Below are 23,602 nucleotides of genomic sequence, written 5' to 3' on the forward strand. Positions count from 1 at the left end.
ACAAAGCTCAGTCTAGCGTTCTACATGCGACGGGTGAAGTTATTCTACTGAGAATTGAATGATGATGTTGCCTACTTTTGGGGGACTCAGTACCAAAAACTTTCTCTCAGAACACTGTCGAATGCCTTATTGTGAAAACCTAAAAAGGTAAAGTAGACATTTCTCTGTCGCTTAATGCACTGTTCCAAAAAGTTCCTTGTAGTGAAAATATGCTCAGGTTTTCCTCTTTTCTTCTAAATCCTGCTTGCTCTTTCCAAATTTTCCGAATATGACTTAATGTTTACTACCTTCTTTATTCTTATGACTATCACTTTGCAAAACGCTCTGCTCGGCTTAAAAGTGGTGTCACACCTCTCCTTTTGTTTCAGTCTGCTAGGTTTCCTCTCCTAAGAATTCTGACGATCGGTTCTTGTGACCATTTTTTTCGGAAATTTCTCTCTCCCAGATGTCCGCAAACAAAGATACCAATGTTTCATCTGCAAGCTCAGGGTTCGTCTTGAATAGCTTCGATTTTAACTACATCCTGACCTGGAGCTTTCTTCCTCTTGAGAACCTTTGGAGCCTTGACGATTTCCTCTCCTTTGGGAGAATCTGTGCTAATTTCTATATCTTCTCGTGGTGCGACACTCACTTATTGTGGTCGTAGTTGATACCTTTACTTCGTCGACTGTCAATACTAAATCATTTCAATTTATTTAAGTCGAGCATCATAATGTAGACTTGATGGCTTCATTTTGTTTTATTTCATCCCTCTTTAAAGGTACCTGACTTCAAACATGATCCAGAACCTCAGTGCGAACGTTTTCTCCTCTCTCGCACAATTAACCACGTGGTAAGTTTGAGTTTGTTTTACCTGAAAACATCAGTTTCCTACTAAGTCCAAGTAGGTGTTCTTGCAGTTGAAGCATAATTTTGTGTAAAGGCCTAGGGGAGCAGAAACTGCCTTTCATTTCTGCTCAGAGACTACAGCGATTAAAATTATGTTCTTTCAAAGTACTTTTATAGTTCTATAGTTTATAAGTAAAAAAAGGTTCAAACGTAGGGGCTTATGCAATTTTTCCAGACTCAGAGTCCAGCGAAGAGACAGCGCTATAAATATAACTTACACTTAAAATAAGAAAAACTTGGGGTAAAATGACAAACAGGCAATTTAAACAACAGATGGACGGTCGATAAATGTGGTAAGCCAATAGCCCAATCAAGTTTATCGAACTAATTTCACCTTATGTCCTTTATTAATTAATTAATTAATTTATTTATTTTCAGGCATATAGCTTCAAACGATATTAAAAATCTCTCTGTTGATATGGTCGGTCGTCTTACAAAAATGATAAATCTGTACGTTCCGACTTATTTTGATTTTTCAAATTAAGACCATTGATAGACCTTTATCAAGTAAGCGCAGTGGAAGATGTCTTTGCCTCCTGGAATAATCTTTTCATTTTCTTTTATCTACCTTCTTTAGGGATATATCCTCAAATAATATCCAGTACCTTAACCAGGATTTGTTTTCCCTCATGGACGACTTACAGTCTTTGTAGCTATCAATAAAATTATTTACATAAGAGATGCAAAAAACATTAAATATAAGGAAATTCTCGAACGTAGTTGACTGCCGACAGGAGCCCATTACCCGGAGCTTCCATCTTCCGTACTGACCCTCTGAGCCAACCCTGTCCCGTATCTTTCTATATTTAGAAGCACCTCCCACGGCGGTTTTCGCGGGTGTTTTTTAATAGCTAATCATAAGAGAGCTGTCTTCTCTATTGCGTTACGTCTCTATTGTGTCACTTGCAAGCCACACAAAATTATTTCAATAATGGCGGAAAGCGCGGAAAGATTAAAGAACCCCCGCAAATATCTCAGTTTTAAAAATAAAAAGATACGGGACAGGGTTGACTCAAGGGTACAACTGAGATGGAAGCTCTGGGTAATGGATACCTGCTACCGATCAGCAGCGTGATACAAATAGTTTAGGCATACTGTCTATTTCTGCGCTGTTATTCGTATGAACTATCCTTTCGATACAAAGTGAAGTCGATTAAATACTCCTAGAAAGTCGTTTCGATACAACTGCAGTCATTTCGATACAAAGCAAATTAACAAACTCCACTTGGTCCTTTTGTTTGCTACTATTAATAAAAATTTTAATTTAAAAAGTCTCCATCTGCAGCAGAAAATTTATGGTGGTGACCACCAATACAGTTACACTAGCTAAGAAGAAACACTAATCCAGTATCCAGGATAAGGCATAACAACGTAAAAGCAGAGTTATTACGGCATTGCAATAGTGGTTACAAATTAAAGACATTGAAGTATGAACTTGCTGTTGGATAAACTTTAATTCACTTGCACGCGGGAAAAACATACACCAAAGTGGTATTTTTCTTCGTCATCATCATGTAACATATTTTAAATTAAAAAATTATTGGTAACTTTGAGCCATGGAACATTGAGGATAATAGATATTGGGTGCGGTTCTAAACACTGTATTCCTCTTAATTTTGATGATGGAACCTTTTTTCTTCTCCCTTTATCGTTGTGACGTTCTTTTGATTCCTCTTCACAGGTACCTGGCTTCAAGCAACATTTCAAACCTACCGGCCAAGTTATTTTTCAACAATAGAAAAATACAACGTTTGTAAGTTCAATTTAATTCTGATTTATTATGGATGTGCGTGGACAGTATGGTATTAACAGTGTTACCTTCTTAAAGAACGTTCAAACTTCGGGAAATAATAAAACCTGCACAATGATAATAGGGACCTTAAGCAGTCAGGACGGCAACGCCAAGGAAGACTTCGATCAAAAAATGAATTTCTACTCTTAGTTAGAATTTTAAAAATGGCTGCATGAGCTTACTGTCTCATACGACGCCACAGCTCAACTTCAGCATGACGTATAAAAGCAGCGTTGAGTTCCAAATGGAAATTAAAATAATTTACCGTCGCGGTTCCGATTCGCAGACGACGCAAATTTTGGCGATTTCACGTTGTTTTGCATAGGACGGCTAAGAAATGTACAAAGTTTCAAAACGCACATGCTGAGCTATTGTTCTGCCAATTAGATCTCTTTTTTTTCCACGTCCTCGTTGCCGTCGCCGTCGTGGTTGCTTAAGGTCCCTATTATCCTTTAAGAGGGAGGCCTTGTACGATATTTTCTAGTTAAGACGGATTTCGGTAGGTTAAAGAAATCTAAGGAAACTAAAATCTGACGAGAAGACCATGTATAGATTTATAGACCATGGTGGCCACTTGTATTTGTCGCTGAGTATCTAACCGTCTCCAGTTAAGTTGCTCAAAAAGAAGATCAGTGCTTGTGTCATAACTGGAGAAGGCCAGAATACGGGCAGCCCGGTTTTGCAACTTTTGGAGCTTATTCGAAAGACCTTTGTTACAATTCCCCCAGACCTCGCTGCAGTAATTAAAGTACGGTTGAACTAAGGCATTGAAAATGGACTCCAGCGTGGTTCGGTTAACAAAAGGCCTACAACGTTTAATTGCTCTAATGCCCGATGCAATTTTCTTGGCTATTTTTTCAATGTGCATATTCCATGAAAGGTTTTCGTCTATATGCACACCCAGAGATTTAACCGAGCTAACTTGTTTAATTATGTCACCACCTATGATTAGTTTAGGGGAAGTATCGTAAGTACCTATCCTTTGCCGCGATCCAATTAACATGAATTCAGTTTTAGATGAATTTAGAGTCAATTTGTTTGCAGTCAGCCATGTATTAAAATTGGATAGGTCGTGATTCATAACATCGTTGATCATTTCTATGTTGCTACCGGCAAAGGTCAGGTTAGTATCGTCGGCATACATACGTGCAACTGAATTAGACAGGCAATTAGGAAGATCATTTATGTATAAAACAAAAAGCAAAGGTCCTAGAATTGTTCCTTGGGGAATTGCACAAGTGAGAACTTGGCTAGTTGAGAGCGAGCCATTTACGAAACATTGTCGATTGCGATTATCTAGGTATGACCTAAACCATTTATAAGCGATACCGCGGATACCATATTCGAATAACTTGGACAAGGAATTGTATGGTCAACGGTATCGAAAGCCTTTTTTAGGTCGAGAAAAACTATTGCATTTATACTGCCTTTATCAATGTTGAAGGCCCAATTGTTTGTGGCCTCCAACAAGGCAGTAACAGTTGAATGGAGCGAACGAAAACCAGATTTCTGGCTGGAAATCAAATTGTCTTCAGTGAGATAACTGTAAACCTGGTCGTAAATGATACGCTCAAACACCTTAGCTACTAGAGGGACGATAGAAATTGGGCGATAATTGTTTAAGTCGGAGTGATCTCCCGCTTTGAGTGGAATAACCTTTGCGCATTTCCATTCCTGAGGGAAAACAGCTGATCTGATGGACTGATTAAAAATAGAACGCATAGGATCAGCTATCAGATCGGCGCACTCCCTAAGAAGTCGCGAAGATATCATATCTAAGCCTGTGGCTTTCCATTTACAAAGCTTAGACAAAAGTGAGAACACTTTAGAAGGATTAATACATTTTATCTCAAAACGTTTGTCAGTTCCCTCAAGGTAATGTAGGTGTGATGGACCATTATTAGAATAAATCTGGCTAGCAAGCTTGGGTCCAATAGAAGAAAAGTGATTGTTGAAGGCATCGGCCAGCTCAGGAAGGCCGTAAATAGAGTTACCGTTGTTTTTTATTTCTTTTATGGAACAGTTATTAGTTTTCCTCGACGTGAGCTCATTTACAATCCTCCAGGTCCAGCGCGAATTGCCTTCGTTTTCATCTAATGCCCTTTTATAACAGAGCTCTTTTGCTTTTTTAATTTCGTTATTAACTAGGTTACGACATTTTTAAATTGTAGCCAGTCATTAGCATCCTTAGAACGCGATGCTTTCAATTAAGAATATCTTTGTCATGCATTCGTTTCTTTAAGTAAGGTGTAATCCAAGGTGACTTTGAGGCGCGCACCCGTTTTACATGAAGTGGGGCATGCTTGTTTACACATTCCAGGAATAGTTGTTTCCATGCAGCCCACATTAAATTAGGATCAGAATAGCTTTCGATGCTACTCCAATCCTGTTGACATATATCGTTACGAAAGTGATCAGAGTTAAAATTCTTAAATTTCCTATATCTCAGGGAAGTATGCTTATTCGTTGTCGATTCTATAGAAACTTTACGAAGAGCGTAAACTAAACTGTGATCGCTGATGCCTGTATGTGATCGCTGATGCCTGTATGTGATCGCTGATGCCTGTATTTGATCGCTGATGCCTGTATGTGATCGCTGATGCCTGTATGTGATCGCTGATGCCTGTATGTGATCGATGATGCCTGTATGTGATCGCTGATGCCTGTATGTGATCGCTGATGCCTGTATGTGATCGCTGATGCCTGTGTGTGAGACGGACCCCTGAGCAGACGACCCAATCTGGAGTATTTGTAAAAATTAGATCAATCAGAGTAGATGATTTGTCGGTAATTCTAGTATGTTCGGTTATTAACTGGTCAAGGCCGTAAACTTCAGCAATATTAGATAAGATATTTGTACTGTTGTCAAACTTAGGCGCGGCCATATTACAGTTCAGATCTCCTAAGACGTTAGATTTCTGAGCGCTAACCAACTGAAAATTATTCCGCACAGAGCGTTTTATAGTCTGCTCGACCCAATCACAATGTAAGTGTATCAAAGCATGTATATGGTGTGCTCTTTTGGCGAGACAATGGCTAAAGGGAGAGGAGATAGTGGTATAAAATGAACCTAATGATTATTTAGAGTGTATTTTTTAAAATTAAAGGCTCTTGGACACGTGAATTGCTGCGATACAGAAATATTTGCCCCTTTCTTACCTATCCCAAAATTAATGATCAAATTGTTGGTCAAGGTTATCAAAAATATGAAATTCACTCTCTTCCCCTTTCGCGTTATACTTGTTTCTATGATCAGTCACTTCAGTCATCTGTTTCCCTCGAGTCCTTTTGAAATCTAACTTCTCGTGGTAATCTTAATCCTCACATCTACAACACGATAGACCAACAAATAATTCTCAATGCCTTTTATCACCTGGTATGTAGTGTACTGGTATCACTAAGCATATGTTTATTTTCATATGTCAGAATACTTTCAGACAATCCCATAGACACGATTGAAGCTGAGGCTTTTAAACTTGGTGATGAGGAATGTAACTTAGAGATGTAAGTAAGCTCTCCAGCCACACTGACACCTGTTCATATTACCGAATCGTGACGTACCTCTTACTTAGTCGGAGGTCACGAGGAATGTTATAAAGTACTCATGTCATCTTATGAAGATGATCATATGTACTCAGTCAGCTGCAAGTCATATCAAGCTTGCCCTAAATCAGCCACACTGTACTGACATTGCAAGTTCCTGCTCAATGTAGACTTAAAATTCTACTTATTGAAAAGTTTAATCCAAACTTCCAACTTAACGGTAAAATGCAGTGGAAGGATACATATCTTAAATCTTCCGGTAAATGGGAGAGTAATACCCGGTTATCATTTGTATAATTTTCTCGTACGAGAATTATGTGGAATTCTTTTATGTTTTAGTAGTAATTAATTAGATTTCTTACTTTTGGAGTTGCCAATGACGTCGTAAACCTTCTATGTAAGCTAATATTGTATTACTGTTCACTTACTATTCCGCACTCTCCATACATTATCTTTGGCAGATATTTGTTACGGACGAAACTGAAGATATTTGGCACGGATTTCTTTGTTGGTCTTGGTGGTCTGGATTTTGAACTGTGCTGTATCCCATTCAGAAAGACAACATTTTTTAACGAAAGGGACACAAATAAGTTTCTCATGCCATCTCAATTAAGAAGTTAGCTCACTTTCAGTGGGAATAACATCAAACGGCTGTTGTTTATAGACACCACATAGAAAATACAGCTCCATCCATTGATAGATCTAGCTGATATATGGCTGATCGTAAGAAATATCAAAATAGGCCATTTTACAGTTCTGCGCCTGGTTGCTAAGCTTTTGATTTGGAGTGAGGCTGAAGGCGACCTTTTAGTGATAGAGACCAGTATTTGATTAACAAAGCCTTGGCAACCAAGCACAGAACTGTAAAGTGGACTATTATCATAATTGTAACTTCAGATGGCAAATTTCTAGGATGACAACAATTTTCATGTCACTCAGCTAGAATATGTCTATTAGAGTGCATTTAGGTTATATCAGAGATTTTGATTAATTTAGTTATAAGATACAAACCTAATATATAACATGATTTTTTTCTTTTTTGTCAGGGTGTTAAAGAATCGAACTGTAGGAACACTGAAATATCGATCTCCAGCCAAAAATTGCACAATATATCTGTAAGTGCTTCGATAAAAAGACAGTCCTAGCTAACTCAAAGACAATAAAACATCAATATTCAGAATTTCATATTTCTTTATGTCCAAAGTCACATGTTATATAGTTTATTGTGAACTCTGAAGCACAGAAGAAAAACGCAGCGGAGTTTTACGCTTTGAACTCCGTAGGTAAATCATTGTGAAAATTAATAATAAAACATTCAGGAAGAACCAGGCTAAAAATGTTTTACCTATTGACTTCAGTTAGTAACATTTTTACATTATGAGAAATTAACTTTTGTAATCCCAAGATATCATGAAATCTTAAATAATGATATTTTTCATTCTCAGGAATCCCGTTGACTCTGATGTAGAGGCTGTGAAAGTTGAAAGGCCAACTCAACAAGAACATGTGGCGTTTATCTCTGCGCTTATGTCCTCCGGGTTTAGAAGAATACCAAACAATCTTACAGATGACAAATACCATTCATTCTTGCCGTGTCCACTGGGAACTTTCTCCAATAGTTCTACTGGAGGAAAAGATGGATGTATGGAATGCACACCAGGTATCTTGATGTGTAACTGTTTGTTCTGAAGAACTAAAATTGTCACAGGCTTTGAAAGTGAACATTTTTCAAGAGCCCCAGACTGGAATACCACTTTTTACTTTACTGTCCCCTCTCTGCTGGAGGATTGTTTTAACATGCTGAGAAAGCAATGGGTGGAATAAATAAAATGATAAATAAAATAATTAATCATCTGAACGGTTTTGATGCAGAACGGAAGCGAGACTGATAATAACGGTAAACACAAGTTGTAAAACCTGAAATAAAAAAAAATCCGTATGATGCACGATCCTCGCAGTAGATAGCGCTATTTAAGCAATAGCGAAAATCAGACCTGAAAAAAATCAGGCCTGTACAGGACTCGAACCATTGACCTCTGCGATACTAGTGCAGCGCTCTACCAATTGAGCTAACAAGCCAACTGGGAGCAGGCCGTTAAGTTGATTCGTAATAAACCCGTGAAAGTGATAAATGAGATACAATGAATATATGAAGATCATATATGATCTTCATATATTCATTGTATCATTTGTATCATATATTCATTGTATCATATATTCATTGTATCATATATTCATTGTATGAAGATCATATATGATCTTCATATATTCATTGTATCATATATTCATTGTATGAAGATCATATATGATCTTCATATATTCATTGTATCTCATTTATCACTTTCACGGGTTTATTACGAATCAACTTAACGGCCTGCTCCCAGTTGGCTTGCTAGCTCAATTGGTAGAGCGCTGCACTTGTATCGCAGAGGTCAGTGGTTCGAGTCCCGTACAGGCCTGATTTTTTCAGGTCTGATTTTCGCTATTGCTTAAATAGCGCTATCTACTGCGAGGATCGTGCATCATACGTATCTAATACCGCAGTTCAAAATATATGATCTTCATATATTCATTGTATCTCAAAAAAAAAATCCTTTATGTAGAGCAAGCCTATTCAGTCTTGCATGGACAGATCCACCCTCTCAAGACATTTCTCTGGTAGACAGTACACTCCGGGCTCTGCTACCTTTTTTGTTCCCATTTTAGGTGGTTTTTTCTCCGATAATGTTGGCCATGTTGCCAGGAACTGCAAGAGATGTCCAACGGGTTCGTTTGTTGCCTATGATGAAGCACCGGGAACACGAGCAGAAGATTGCAAGTCTTGCCACGAAGGTACAGAATTGTTGTACATATATAGCTCATTTCGAACAGTTCCACTTTGCCTTAAGTAAAAGCAATTATTATTGTTTCTAAATTTTGCATCATAAAAGGTGGGCCGGGGGTTGATTAACGTCCTCATGTGGCCAACGAAAGCTGTTAGCCAGTCCTTTGTGAGTTAAAGGGGCAATTGGTAACCGGAAAGGCCTCAAATCTCAGGATGGACACTTTTGTACACGCTTGTAAAAACTTCAATTTACGTATGATTTCCCGGCTTCACAAGGCTTCCTTCAAAAGCCTGATCTAAGTCGAAATTTATGAAATTTTTCTTCATAGGCACTGATACTGATTTCTTTGCTGGATATCGAGCCTGTAAATGTCTAAAAGGACATTATCGCACACATCTGTTCGAAAAATGCCATAAATGTTTACGAGGAATGACATGCAAAGACGACCATATGTCTTTAAAATCTGGCTATTGGTGGGAATGGCGCAATAAGACGTCGAAAGATCTGTACCAGAAGTTCATAAAAAATCTTGCTGCTGACTTACCAGCTCTTGGCATAAATGATGTGCGATATCGTCATCCGCTTCCAACCCCTTACCAGTGTCCAAGGGAGGAAGCGTGCAGAGGTGGGCTTGACTCCCTATGTGCCGAAGGCTACGAGGGTCCACTCTGTGCAGTTTGCAGTCCAGGGTATTACAGACAACTAAAAACCTGCAGAAAATGCCCTTCCAAGAAATGGATTATGGGACAATTGTCCATCGTTGCTGCCATCTTAGTGGCAATCTTGGGAGGCATGGTATGGTCAACTTTCAAAGGAAATGTCAAAAAGGCTCAAGAGAGATCTTTGATAGACAAGTTCTGTTCTAAACTTAAGATCGTTATTGGGTTTTATCAGGTCACGGCTGGAGTGCTACAAGCGTTTTCGTACATTAAATGGCCAGACTCTATGGAAGTTATTGCTGAGTATTCAGAAATACTACAAATGAATGTTCTTCAGATGACCCCCATCGAATGCTTAGTCGAGGGAATGAGAGTGAATGCTTTTAGAAACATGTTTACGATGATGGCTGTCAATTCTCTAGTCATTTGTATCTCAGGTATAGCCTACGGAGTTCGTAAAGTTGTAATTGCAAGGAATGAAAGCTTAGAAGAAGGAGAAAAATCTAGGAAACTGTCTCAAACCAAAGAGCTCGTGTACAGAAATTTGTTTTTCGTTCTGTATGTGACATATCTGAACACTTGCACAACAACCGCCAACGTCCTACCACTTGCCTGTCAGACACTCTGCCGAGATGACAAAGAAGAGTCGTGTTCAAAGTTCCTGAAAGCAGATTACAGTGTGCGATGCCTCGACCAAAATTACAACAAATTAATTTTCTTGGGATACATCTCCACCGCTTATGTCACGGTCCTCCCAGCTGCAACGTTCATAGCTCTCTGGAAGCATACAAGAGTAATATCGGGTAAAATAACTGCCAAACGAACCCAGAGTTCTGGCTCAACCGCAAAATTGATAACAGGACTACGTTTTCTATTTGAAAACTATAAACCTAGCTCGTGGTATTGGGAGTTGGTCGAAGTGTGTCGAAAATTGATCCTTACCTCTGGATTGATTCTTGTGGGACAACAGAGCAGGTCCTACATTGGCTTAGCATGGGTTGTTGCCGGAATGTATGGAGTGCTCTTTTCCTCTATAAGTCCCATACGAGACGTGGTCGAGAACAGGATGATGGTGACGTCACTTTGTGTTACTATCGTCAACTTGGGTATTGGAGCCGTGAGTAGAATTCCAGCTGAGAACATTCCTAATTCAAAATACTCCTACTCAGAGACAGTTTTACTCAAGGCTTTGGTGATTGCCTCAAACACCTCTGTGATTGGCCTTCTTGTTGGTAAGAATATGCTGTTCATTCGAGTAATTTTTTCAACTTGCAGAAAAATATATTTTAAATATATTTATCTCTTTCACTCATTGGCCAATTTTACCACATCAAAACTAATTATGCTATCTCATTTATCCCCAGTTCAGTGCTTAGTGCACCTGTACTGGTATTTCAAGAAGTGGCGCCAGAATCCCAGGCTGTCATTTTCATGTTGCCTCGAGGTGTTTCTTCCCCTGACCAGCATGCAGGGAGATGTCAGCGCCATGGATGAGACAAAGGTGTTTGAGAATGAGACGGACGCAGGGCAAGTCGATACGTCCAATGTTCAGCTAAGCGTTCGAAAAAATGAAAGTTCGAATACCAACAGAGAGAGAGTTGGTCATGATGATCGGGATGGTTTCAAAGCAGCCGCCTTGTTCAAGAACAAAAAACATCAACCGGGAAACACAGACGGATCCATTCTCTTTCAAGTAAGTTATGGCCCTCAAAAGAAAAAAAAATGCATCATTAATTACTTTAAGCTTAAGTCAAGATCAGAAAGCGCCTTTATACGGAGTCCAGAATATTAGAAACTAAAAATATTAGCTGGGAGAGTTTAAAAGAAAATTATATCTTGATCCCGTGAGCAACAAAGAAATACAAAGAAAAGACTCTTTCTGTTAAATTAAAGTAAACGTAAGAAGTTTGAAAATTGCAATCATAACTATCTTTCATCTTGTTACGATTCATCTCCAGCAGCGAACAAAATGATTTTTTGTGCTTTAAACTGAATGTTGACAGATGTTCGATCAGTAGCACCGCTCTCCTCATTTAAAAAGAAAAATGCCAAGGGAAATAGCTTTCACCTGACAATCGTGTCATAATCGTGGTAAAGCTTACATTTTAAGAGTCGTTTCAGCAGACATCGAATTGGGAAATAAATTTGTATTTGTTTTAAAGATAATCGGAGGGAGTTCGTGGGCAGAAATTCTTTCTCATGTAAAGTGATTTAAGATTGTCTTTACTGTATAAGCTTTTGTTGATAATGGTTCTCGACCAACTAACAAGCAATAATATATAAAGTTATTTGAAGAAGAAACTTTTTGGCTTTTTTCCTCTTAGCCAGCGGTTAACTAGTGATTAATCAATTTGTGAAGAATTCAAGCATTTTGTCGCAATCTCATTCATAATTGTTGTCTTTCAGGTCTCAACATTTTACCTCAGAGTAATCTCTACGTTAAGGATGAGACAGAGAAGCCAAAAAAAAAAAATAAGACGAATCATTTAAGGTGGTGATTAGAAAGATTACGATGCTTTGCTCCAAGGACACTTACAAACCTTCCCTCAAAATAGAGTTTCAGGTTTCAGATTCAAATATACGCATTGCTATAGTCAATAGGATTTTGATTCCTAGACATAAACGGAGATCTACTAGAAAAAAGTCAACGAGCTATTAATTAAAATTTGCCTCTTGTAACTGTTGACTGTAGTGCATTATGGGAACAGGGCTGACTGGACCCTTAAACCATTCCTCGTAGTGAACTGCAATAATAATAATAATAATAATAATAATAATAATAATAATGATAAATGCTTTGGATTGCCATGTTTCGACTGCATTCCTCTTCAGGCGACGAAGTCACCTGGTTGCACCAAATTGTGTTTTGACGGTGCAATCTCCTAGCTGGCAGCTCTCGCACGATTTGACAAGTTCCCGTTGTCAATGATTTAAATCCACCGCCAGTCATTACGCAATACTCATTGCGATGTTATAGCTCATTTGAACGAGTTTTCCCGAGCGAATTTCTCCCGATCGTGTCTATTTGGATTAAACCTTTGTCTTTTAAACGTGTGAGAGAAAAAAAAACAGAAAATTTCTTGCCCATAGGCATTTTTCGGAAAAGGCAAAAAGAAAAACCATGGTAATCAACAACGACTTCAGCGCCGATAGAGCAAAGTCTTGGGCTCTTATTGAAAATGAGAGTTGCATCTGAAAATGGGCGTCGCGTCTACCTACTGCGAGTAAAAAACTGTTTGCCGTGTTTTGGTGGTCTAACTACTGCGAGTAACAAAACTGTTTGCCATTTTGTGATGGAGACAGCGAATAACAAAAGACGTCTCTTTTTAAAACTGACAATATCTAAAAAGTGCAGGATACTTGATAAAAATGAACATAAAATAGAGAGAACCGTCATCTTACGCCAAAACGTTTCTTTTCTTTCATTTGGACAGAGTTTTCCGGAAATAAGGATCAACTGGATAAGTAGTTGTTGTTTACTGTACTGTTTTGTTGTGAATAGTGAAGCTAGCTATATTATAATTGACTCACAAGCATTGTTATCAGTTCAACCCAGGATCTTTGCCACTGGGCCCGAATTAACACAAAGACTTCTTTGCTTCAAAGAAAGATGCAAACAAAAGTGAATCAAAGAATATGGTAAAACTATAGCCATTTCTTCTTCTTTTCCTTCTTTACATCGCTGCCTCGAGTTGTAGTAAGTGGTCAAGGGTACTTAAAATGACATTTCATATTTCTTATCTCAACTCCATGTACTTGTATTAAGCTAGGAGGGAAGCATTTAGGAAAGCCAACTCGTCTCGTTATTTATGGTCATTTATATTTGCTATTTTTGAATATGTTTTTAAGGTATATTTCATCATAAAATTTTTGTTTTATGTTAAAACTGAAATCATTCAGTAGCAAAAACTAATTTTAGTCAGCATTTTCATGCTTGATTTTGTGGTCTCTTCCGATAAAATCTATTTTATTCTCTAGCACCGCAGCTGCTTATCGTACACTCTTTTGAGCTCTCCCTGCTTAATTTGACTCTGGAACGAAGGTGGTAAAAATCTAAAGAAACTGGTGATACGTCAGTTGGAGTAACAAGGCAATTTGCTTTCATCAACTAAGTTGAAATTGTAAATTGGCCACCGCAAAGAGTTAAAAAGGTGACGTTTCGAGCGTTAGGCCTTCGTACTTCGCTCTGACGAAGGGCTAACGCTCGAAACGTCAGCTTTTTAATTCGTTGCGGTGGCCAATTTACAATTTCAACTTAGATAATAAAACCAAATTAATTTGATTTTAAGTTACACGCATGAATTGCATCGCACGCATGGTATTACGACTCTTAGACCTTCCCTCAAACAATCCCAAGGACATTAAAACAAATGTTTCGGATGATAGGAATACTACAGGAAGGAATCTCGCCTCCTACCCATCATTTCTCCGTGCAACTTTGAAAGGGATATTCTGAAGTTTCAAATTTCAAAAAGGTTATCGGACTTTGTACGACTCGAGCATCATTTTATATCTAAAAATTAATTCGGCATCGGTTACGTAGGTCAGGGCTGAAAGTGAAGATTTCTAGGCCAGAAATCGATAACTTTGTTTCAGTAAACAAGTGTTTCTTGCTTTGTAAACTGAATTTATAATCTCTCTTCTGGCGGTATGATATAGACAAACGGTAATAATTTGAGAGAAGTGAAGTGAATACTTTTGTTTCCTCTTCATGGAAACGCGAAAAGGTGTATCTCCAAACCCGTTAAATTATTCATTATCTAATACCTGAACATATGTCATGTATGTCATATGTCATATGCCAAGCAAATTTTTCCCACCGTTTATTTAACTGACTTTCCATGCACATATGGATTACTCTGATTTCTGAATCTTTATTCATAACTCTTACTTTCTCCTCTTCCGATAAAGTGTAATTCCATTATGTCTAAAGCAATTTTTTTAGCAATTTCAAAACCACAGTAGAAGTTACGGATACATAATCAGCTCAAAAATGTTTATAATGTATGACTCCAAGCAAATAATAATAGTGACAAAGAAAGACTTTTTATGACACCTCTCATTCCATAAAATATATCATTTTTTCTTATTAAAGTTTATTTGAAAGCCGTAAGTAAGGAAGGATATTGTCTACCAGGTGGAGAAGCTCCGTCAACCGGTGTCACATTCTCCTATGTAACAGGTTCAGCATTGTCAGACGATTGCAGAATACTTCAATTTGAGCCACAACCAACAATATAGTTTTGAAAAATCACGCGATCCAAAGTACAAATGTCTGGAGCCAAGAAATGTGCGAAGTTCTTTGCCACAAAGAACCACATTGTGTGTCTTACAACTATGGCACAAAGAATGAAAGCCTATCGTGTGAGCTCAACGATTGCAGCCATCTGCAAGTACCCGACAGTGATCTCATAAAGAAGGAAGGTTACGTCTACAGAAATGTCTTGGTAAGAAACAAAACTTCTCAGAGTGAGATCTGGTTCTCGCAGAGACCAATATCTAGGTACGAAGCGACTCCTCATTTACTTAGGAAGGAAAGGAGCTAGCACTTGTAAAGCTAAATAATATATTTAAACGTGATATTATGCGATAAGACACATTTGATTTAGAATGCATTGCCTAGAAGTTGTATCACGCAGCCCAAGTTTGTTGGTCTCTTTCTTCTCTGACCAAAATTCATACCAAACTAGTCCTTGACAGAGCAATGGCCATGCCACATTAACCCAAGCCACATAAAGCAAGGCTCTACTTGCGTGATCATTGATGGACAACAAAACGTAATTGACCTGAGGTAGGTTTTAAGCTTGACTTAGTCTTGGCTCACATTGACATCCACAAATATCGAGGAACGATCACGAACAATCACGATGACGCGAATGTTACAGGATTCTCACGGATTCAAACCAACAGAAACTCATAATCTCACTGCCAAACGAGAATCTACAGTCTAGTTCAAGCCCTGGCGTGGCCATTTGTTTATTCTATCGGGCATATCACATACGCTCACAATACTCTTCATGGTTGGTGAACGCGTACGGTTTTTATTCACGAGTTGTGAAGAATCGCAAACGAACGAGCAAGTCTTCGAGCACAACAGTGAATAAAAATCGTACAAGCGAACTAACCATGAAGTAATTTGTTTATTATATTGGTACTGAGGTATTACAAATGTTTGCAACTTTAAATCACAGTCAGCAAAACACAAAAGACAAATATATGAACTTCAAACATACGAACTTCATATATTCATTGTATCTGATTTATCATCACGGGTTTATTACGAATCAACTCAACGGCCTGCTCCCAGTTGGCTTGTTAGCTCAATTGGTAGAGCGCTGCACTAGTATCGCAGAGGTCAGTGGTTCGAATCCCGTACAGGCCTGATTTTTTCAGGTCTGATTTTCGCTATTGCATAAATAACACTCTCTACTGCGAGGATCGTGCATCATACGTGTTTAATACCGCAGTTCAAATATATGAACTTCATATATTCATTGTAACCAAAAGATAAAGAAGTCGCGAACTCGATATCGCTTATAGATAAACCAATCAATGTTGTCAAGACACCTAAAACACTGCATTGGAATATGCTCAAAAAGGCGAAAGGACTTTGCGAAGACATGAAAACATGGCGATTGGAAGCAAAACGTTGATTCTGCGACTTAGGAAAAATTTCCATATAACCCCATACATTAATTATGCATCCCATTTCATTAATTATGTATGCATAATTAGTATTCATCGTTTTTCAAGACAGTGTCTTATCCCCAGGGGTTTAGCATATATACATTACTGATCAATACTTACTGCTTCAATAAAAGAGAAATCAGTCGAGAGTGTCTTTTTCCTCTCTGTTTCTGCCCCACGTTCTTCTCCCTTTGCGCCTCTTTTTTTTCCCACTATTTTCATCACTAGCAACTTCTTAAATACCCTTCTGACGTTTGAACCATCGCTCTTTACTCAACGCTTTATTACCAGTCCATTGCCCTAACCACTGTGCTACACAAGCCAGTTGGAAGTCACCCTCCGAAAATTGCTTTTTGTTTTACCTTCCACTGGAAAAATTTTCATAACAATATTTAACAATTATTCGCCGAAGGCGAGGTGAATATCGTTGAATAATCCCCGGGACGAAGTCGAGGGGATTATTCGACAATATTCACCGAACCTGAGGCGAATAATTGTTTTAGTATAATTTCAGAGCTGAACAACAGAGAAACTTCTAAAATCATAACATTTTAGTAACATTTATTAACATTTTATTTTAACATTTTATGCAAACCGCGTGGAGCGGTTTATATAGCGTCATATAAGGAACCGCTCGACCAATCAGATTGCTGGAAACTCTTTGCTCAGCTCTGAAATTATACTAAATATATATATATATATATATATCGCAAGTCGTCAATGGTAGTCTCAGGCCAACAAAGGTGCACTGCGCCAGGAGGATCAATAAAGATTCGCAGTCCAAACCTCACAGCCAACACGAACGTAGAAAGTTTAAAAAATTGCGAGGATGGACAACTTCTGACGTAAAATATATAAAAAATTTTAATAAAAATCGTTTCGGTCAGAGACCTTCAGTTATTTCCAACTTTTGAAATAAAAAAGAGCTTTAAATAGGATCGAGATGCTAATGATTACGTAATTACAGATAACGACTAAAGAACTGATGCTAATAAAAAGATAACAAAAAAAACCTAATTACAAAGAAAGCAATGGACAAAATACAAGAAACAAACCCTAAAAACTAAGAGAAAAGAATAATAAATCTGTTAATATGAGGGGCGTAACCAATTGCAAAGAAGCAATGCGGCGAGCATTAAAAAATGGAAGGCCCACTTTTAACTACAACTGTAAACCGTAACAAAATCCCAAAACAAGACCATTGGAGCCCGAAAGGGCAAATTAGCAACAAAATCCCTGGAGGGGCCCTTAAATGATACTAATCATAATAAGATCCCTTGGCAGGGCCTCTGAGTCCAATCCACACCTAAAGGGCAGACAAAATCCAAGAAAAGGGCCTTTGAACGATCAATTAGTAGCGCCTAATACAAGACGGAAAATTAATTATAGCAAATTCTATTTTTCGAATGAAATTCCTTTCTTTTATTCAAACCATGGGAAGCCAAAGAGAACAACTGAGCACTCCAAAAGTCTCTTTTGTGATTAAAAGCCTATCGATCTCTGCAGAGCCACTAGGGGCCTGTACCTAATCAATGCATTGGAACGAAAAATCGTCCAGGGTGTGCGGGGTTTTGTTGAAGTGTATCGCTACTTCACAAGTTGTTTTGTTTGTGAGCATAGTAGATTTGTCATTTCGAAATCCTACTTTAAAGTCGGTAGTAGTAGATCCCACGTATTGCAGGCGACATTTCTTACATGAAGCCAAGTAAATCACATTTTTAGAGTCACAGGAAAGTCTAGAGTGAATGGTGTAATTTTTTCCCGTCTGAAAGCTGAGAAATGATTTAGATTCAACAAAGAAATTCTGACAGAGGTCGCATCTTTACCTATCGCATTTAAAGCAGCCATTGTTATGAGGAATGGTTTGTCTCTCGCTGGCAGTTTTAAAACGAGATGGTGCTAACAATTCTTTGAGATTTTTCGATCGACGAAAAGATGGTATGATAGAACTTCGAGGAAAAAGTTCTTTCAATTTGGGGTTAGATTGCAAAATAAACAAATGCTTTCTGATTATGTTGCCTACGTCGGGCAAGTTAGGATTAAATGTAGTAACAAATGGAAATAGTTTCTTCGCTTCTTTTTCACGAGTCCTGAGTAAATTATGTCTAGGGATGGTGGAGGCTTTGGAGAATTGTTTAGAAACTAATTTAGAAGGGTAACCCTGGTTAACAAGGTACTCTTTGTACTCAGCTGTTCTCTCGGCAAAAAATACTTCTTCAGAGCAATTTCTTTTCAATCTTGTGGCTACTCCAAAAGGAATAGCCTTGAAAACGTACTTAGGATGGCAGCTGGAAGGCGGAAGATATAAATGGCTATCTGTAGGTTTGGAATAGGCGTCTGTCCTGATAAATCCATCGATAAGATGTAAAGTGAGATCAAGTACGTGGAGCTCACGCTCAGAAAAAACTAGCTCAAACTTAATAGTAGGATACAGAGAATTGATGTAATCAGTAAATTGATGTAGGGCAGGAAGGCCCTGCTGCCAGAGATCAAATACATCGTCTCGATATCGCCACCATAAGGACGGCTTTATCGGACCAGAAAACTTAGCTTTGTGATCAATTTCGCCTATGGTTAGATCGGCATAGCTACAAGCATTCTTGGGACCCATAGCTGTGCCATGGATCTAAAGAAAGAAATTCTCTTTAAAAACAAAATGTTCGCTATTCAAACAAATTTTTACGGCTTCTAAAATACAAGTCGTGGATGGAAATTTGTTTTCTCTAGTATTCAAAGCCTTCCTTACTGCAGTGAGGCCGAGTTTTTTATCGATGTTAGGGAACATTGAAACTACGTCCCACGAGACCAGTAAGGTGCCAGTTGGAAATGGACCGCTTGTGTTAAGATGTTCTATTTTGTTAAGCAGGTCGGTAGTGTCTTTAATAAACGATGGTAATTTCCGAGCAAGTGGTTGTAAATAAAATTCTATATATATATTCAGTATTCTACTATATATATTCAGTATATACTGAATATATATAGTAGTGTCTTTACCACTCGCCACATTTGTACACGAGTTCGTGAGCACCTCTTGTCAGACAAAACTTCGCATGTTTACAAGCACCTGCAATCATCAAGGGGCTGTCTTGACTCTTGTGATTCTGAATGTTTCACGATCTTAGATTCTGCCGCTTCAAAATACCAAATTAAGATCAAAGAGGCATTGCATACTAAGTGGGAAAAACCCATTCTTAATCAGCAATTGAAACATCTAGAATTGTCTCTTTCCTTTTAATGTTGTTCCTTGGTCTTTTAATTTATTATTATTATTTCATTTATTTATTAATTTATTTTTTTGATCTAGTCAAGCGCTCGCTATTTACATTTTTCGCGTTTCTAACATTCAAATGTAACGTAAGCCCTGACACGTAATTTGTAACGTACCTTAGTATAAATTCAAATGTACAACCGTTAAATGCTCATTTGCAACTGAAGATGACATGAGAATGTCGAAACATGTCTTGTAAATTTAAACTCAAAGTTTTTGTTTCTTTTTTGAGAGTTATTATCACTCTGCTGTCTTTAAGTCCTTTTAGTGAATAAATCTTTTATACTACCCTATTTAACTTATTGCTATTTAACTTGGCATTTCTGCAAGTCATCCGACAAAAAGAAGCTATAAGGAATTTAAGAAAGAGCCCTAAGAGTGATATATAAATCCCACTCTGACACATAAGAAGAACTTTTACGACGTGCTGATCTACCTTCTTTATACAACAGACTGCTTCAAGATATCACTGCACTTATGTACAAAGCTAAACATGGTCTCGCACCTGATTGTGTTTCTGATATATTTGTCCGCAAAAGTCTTACACACTCGCTGCGGAATGGTGACTTCGTATTACCACGTTTTACAACTACACGCTACGGCAAACACTCTGTTAGATATCTTGAGCCATTCTTATGGTCAAAACTACCTTAAATCAAAGGAATTCCCCCACTGAGTTTACCCATTTTTATTCAAAAATAAGAAAATTGAATCTTGCAGGCATTTTGACCAACAACAGCAATTGCTTTAATCTTTGTAACCAATAGAATAATTTAATTTGGATCTCTTATACTCATTAACTCTTTCATCATTCTCCTCTAAATAGTCAAATTTTATAAGCGATACATGTAAATTAGTGTTGCTATTTTATTGGTGTCCCCAAGTAGTTCATTTGGGCTAAACTCATTGACACTTACTTACTAATGCTGAGGTCCATCGCGGCTAGCTTATCAAAAGTAATAATTCGACCCGCCAAACTATTTCATTTTGTGAACTATTGTAGAGTGTGAACCTTGATGGTTTGTAAACTTTGGTTTGACATTTTTGACAGCTTTAGGCTTGTTCAACCAATCAGATTACTTGAACCATTCTGACGAGAATTCTGATAAGCTTATTGTGGAGTGCTTTATGGGAGTATAGAGCATTCTGACGATATTGTTGTTTGCTTTGGAAATATAGTTCGTTTTGAAAATCGAAAGTAATTCTTGAGGAATTTGACCGTCTCTTTATTATAAAACAAATGGGGAAGCCCTTGACTGTGCTCTTTTCTGTTGTTAAGCACTTAGGTAGCGCCTAAAGCACTCAAGAATTGGGGAGAAACACGAAACAAAGTGTTTCTTCCTACACTTCTTTCGCACTCCATCCGCTTCCTGCTTGCTTTACAACAATACAGAGCACAGTCAAGGCTTCTCTATTTCCTATTTAAAACCCATCAAGTCTGCTATTTATATAAAAATTGGTACGTGCTGTTAGCTGTGGGAATATCGAGTTGTGGAAGCACTTCGGAGGTTTGGAGAGAACTCCAGAAGCTAGAGATGCATGATGCTGCGCCTCGAGCAACTCAGTAAGGCCCGGCCAAACGCACGCAACATTTTTCAACATTGTTGCCGCAACGTGTTTGACACGTTTGACCAACCTGTGGCAACATATTGTATGATCAATTTTGAAACTGATCAAACTTCGTAGCAACATTTTTGGATGTTGAAATGTTGCTTGCGTTTGGCCGGGCCTTTACACATCTCTCATGCTCTCCAAACTTCCCGCGTGCATCCATAACTCGATATACACACGCTAAGCATGAGCCAATTCTTCGAAGTTATCAGAAATTTATTCTTTCAAACGAATCCGATATGATTTACCAGTGAGCAATTTGAAAATAGCTGACGGATGGTTTTATTTCTGCTGGGAGGTATAGCCAAAACGACCGACGTTTTGAACAAAAAATTGTTACGAAATTTCCGCTTTATGGAAAGATTAATGACTAAACATCGAATAGTTTTATTTGGCCATGTTTCCTCTTCTTTCCTATGATGTAAGTTTCTGACGACTCTTTTAATATCCTTTGTCTTTTCGTCAACTGTTATTATTGCAATAGAGGGGTATGGACAAGGTCAATAGAGAAAATTTATTTTGCATTTTAGTTTTTGACATTATCATTACGGCCAAACGATCGTGGCATGTGTACATTGTGTTTTTTAGATTGTAATCGTTGTCTCTTTTGCTTACATCGGCCCTTTCAACTAAGGATAAGGTTTTACTAAATCATATTGTCGAAGGCATCAACGTTAAAAACCATTACATGAGCGAAAAACTCTGGTACCAAGAGCCCCGATGTGCGTCCTACAATTGTAGCCCAGTGACCAAGAGTAGCCGGCATCCCAGGCCACCGTGTGACCTGAATAATCGCAACCGCACGCAGGTGTCTGACAGCGATCTCGCGCAGAAAGGTTATATCTACAGAGTTGCGTATTCGACTAGATCCCAACATTTAGACAATTGCTATCGGTCCGCTTGCTTCAGACCACTCTTCCGTCCGATACAGAAAGGTAGCAATTGAGTGCGAGTTTACTAAATATCATAATTTAATTCATACATACTGAGATTTACTCTGTGAAGTACTACTGTTCGTGTCTATGATTGTACGGACGGTGTATTTTCATAGTAATTTGAATATATCAACAAAGTTGAAATGGTAAATTGGCCACCGTTACGATTATAAAAGCTGACGTTTCGAGCGTTAGACCTTCGTCGGAGCGAATAGAGGAATTGTGGGTTGTGTGTGCTTTTAAAGGCAAAAAATGGAGCTACGTTTTTCATTCCACTAATTTATTCGTGTTTTTCTCGTTGCCATGTTCCCACCAATAACGTAGCTCCATTTTCGTAGCTCCATGGAGCTACGTTATTGGTGGGAACATGGCAACGAGAAAAACACGAATAAATTAGTGGAATGAAAAACGTAGCTCCATTTTCTGCCTTTAAAAGCGCACACAACCCACAATTCCTCTATTCGCTACGACGAAGGGCTAACGCTCGAAACGTCAGCTTTTATAATCGTAACGGTGGCCAATTTACCATTTCAACTTTGTTGATATATTCAAATTATTTCGTTACCCCCGCCGACGCAGCCCCAAACAGTTTCTTTAGAAACTATCAGCCAATTTTTATAGTAGTTCGCTCCCTATTGTTAGAGGTTTTATTTTTTCCGACACCAAATTAGTATTTCTTTACTTCTCGTCTTGAACTACAACTTTCTTCTTGACGGGCTTGCTCAGATTTCAACTCGACTCTATATAAAGCACCTTAACTCTTCTTAGTACAACTCAACTCTGTTCTTTTCTTATTGAAAAATGCTGTGCATCAGCTTATAAAGGTGGTGCTAAAGGTGACACTACTAAGCTGTCAATCTTCGTGCATCGTCATCATTCTATCTCAACCAGCGAATCACGTTAAGTTAAGTACGACAGTTCCTATATACTAAGTATGCTCCTTCGAGTTGTTTGCGCAGTTACAAAATCATTTTCTACCTTAGATTTCATATTTTTATGGTTGAGATCGGCCAGAACAGAAGCAAGATTGATGACATGAAAATTATAATTAACCTACTGACAAAATTAGAATTATACTTGAAAACATATCTTAAAGAAAATAGCCTTAGAGGATTGATTAATAGCAACAAAATAAACAAGAAATTCAGAGAAGGAGGAGCGTTCATGAGTACCGCTCCAAGCGATGCTACATGGTCTTAGGCAGGTTATCCAAATTAAAATTCAGTGCGGAAAATGAAAAGGCAAAAGCTATTTACACTTACGGTCACCTTAAAGAAAGGGGTGTTGAAAGTGTTAAATTGAAATTTCGGAAATATTCCTTTATCGTGAATTTGACACAGTATTTGTTCCAAAAATCCAATCTAAGAATAATCAAAAGTATAAGAAGCAGGAAT

General features: G+C 38.1%; 2 protein-coding genes and 1 pseudogene across 2 annotated transcripts; 2 read left to right on the top strand and 1 right to left on the bottom strand.

Moving 5' to 3' along the window:
* The first annotated feature begins 121 nt into the window (after positions 1–121).
* LOC148727044 (uncharacterized) lies at positions 122–1,541 on the top strand. The gene is made up of 4 exons (XM_088728625.1): positions 122–147; positions 761–832; positions 1,267–1,338; positions 1,466–1,541. Exons 1-4 carry the CDS (start codon positions 122–124, stop codon positions 1,539–1,541), a joined length of 246 nt encoding a protein of 81 aa, XP_088584751.1.
* Positions 1,542–3,780: 2,239 nt separating this feature from the next.
* Positions 3,781–12,446, top strand: LOC148727045 (cysteine repeat modular protein A-like). Its single transcript, XM_088728626.1, has 7 exons — positions 3,781–3,803; positions 5,595–5,666; positions 7,669–7,883; positions 8,930–9,055; positions 9,377–10,939; positions 11,072–11,400; positions 12,114–12,446. Exons 1-7 carry the CDS (start codon positions 3,781–3,783, stop codon positions 12,195–12,197), a joined length of 2,412 nt encoding a protein of 803 aa, XP_088584752.1. The 3' UTR covers positions 12,198–12,446.
* A 4,531-nt stretch (positions 12,447–16,977) lies between these two features.
* LOC148727046 (uncharacterized) lies at positions 16,978–19,179 on the bottom strand (annotated as a pseudogene).
* Positions 19,180–23,602: the final 4,423 nt, after the last annotated feature.

This window comes from Stylophora pistillata, chromosome 7, assembly GCF_964205215.1.
Source record: "Stylophora pistillata chromosome 7, jaStyPist1.2, whole genome shotgun sequence".
Classification (NCBI taxonomy): domain Eukaryota; kingdom Metazoa; phylum Cnidaria; class Anthozoa; order Scleractinia; family Pocilloporidae; genus Stylophora; species Stylophora pistillata.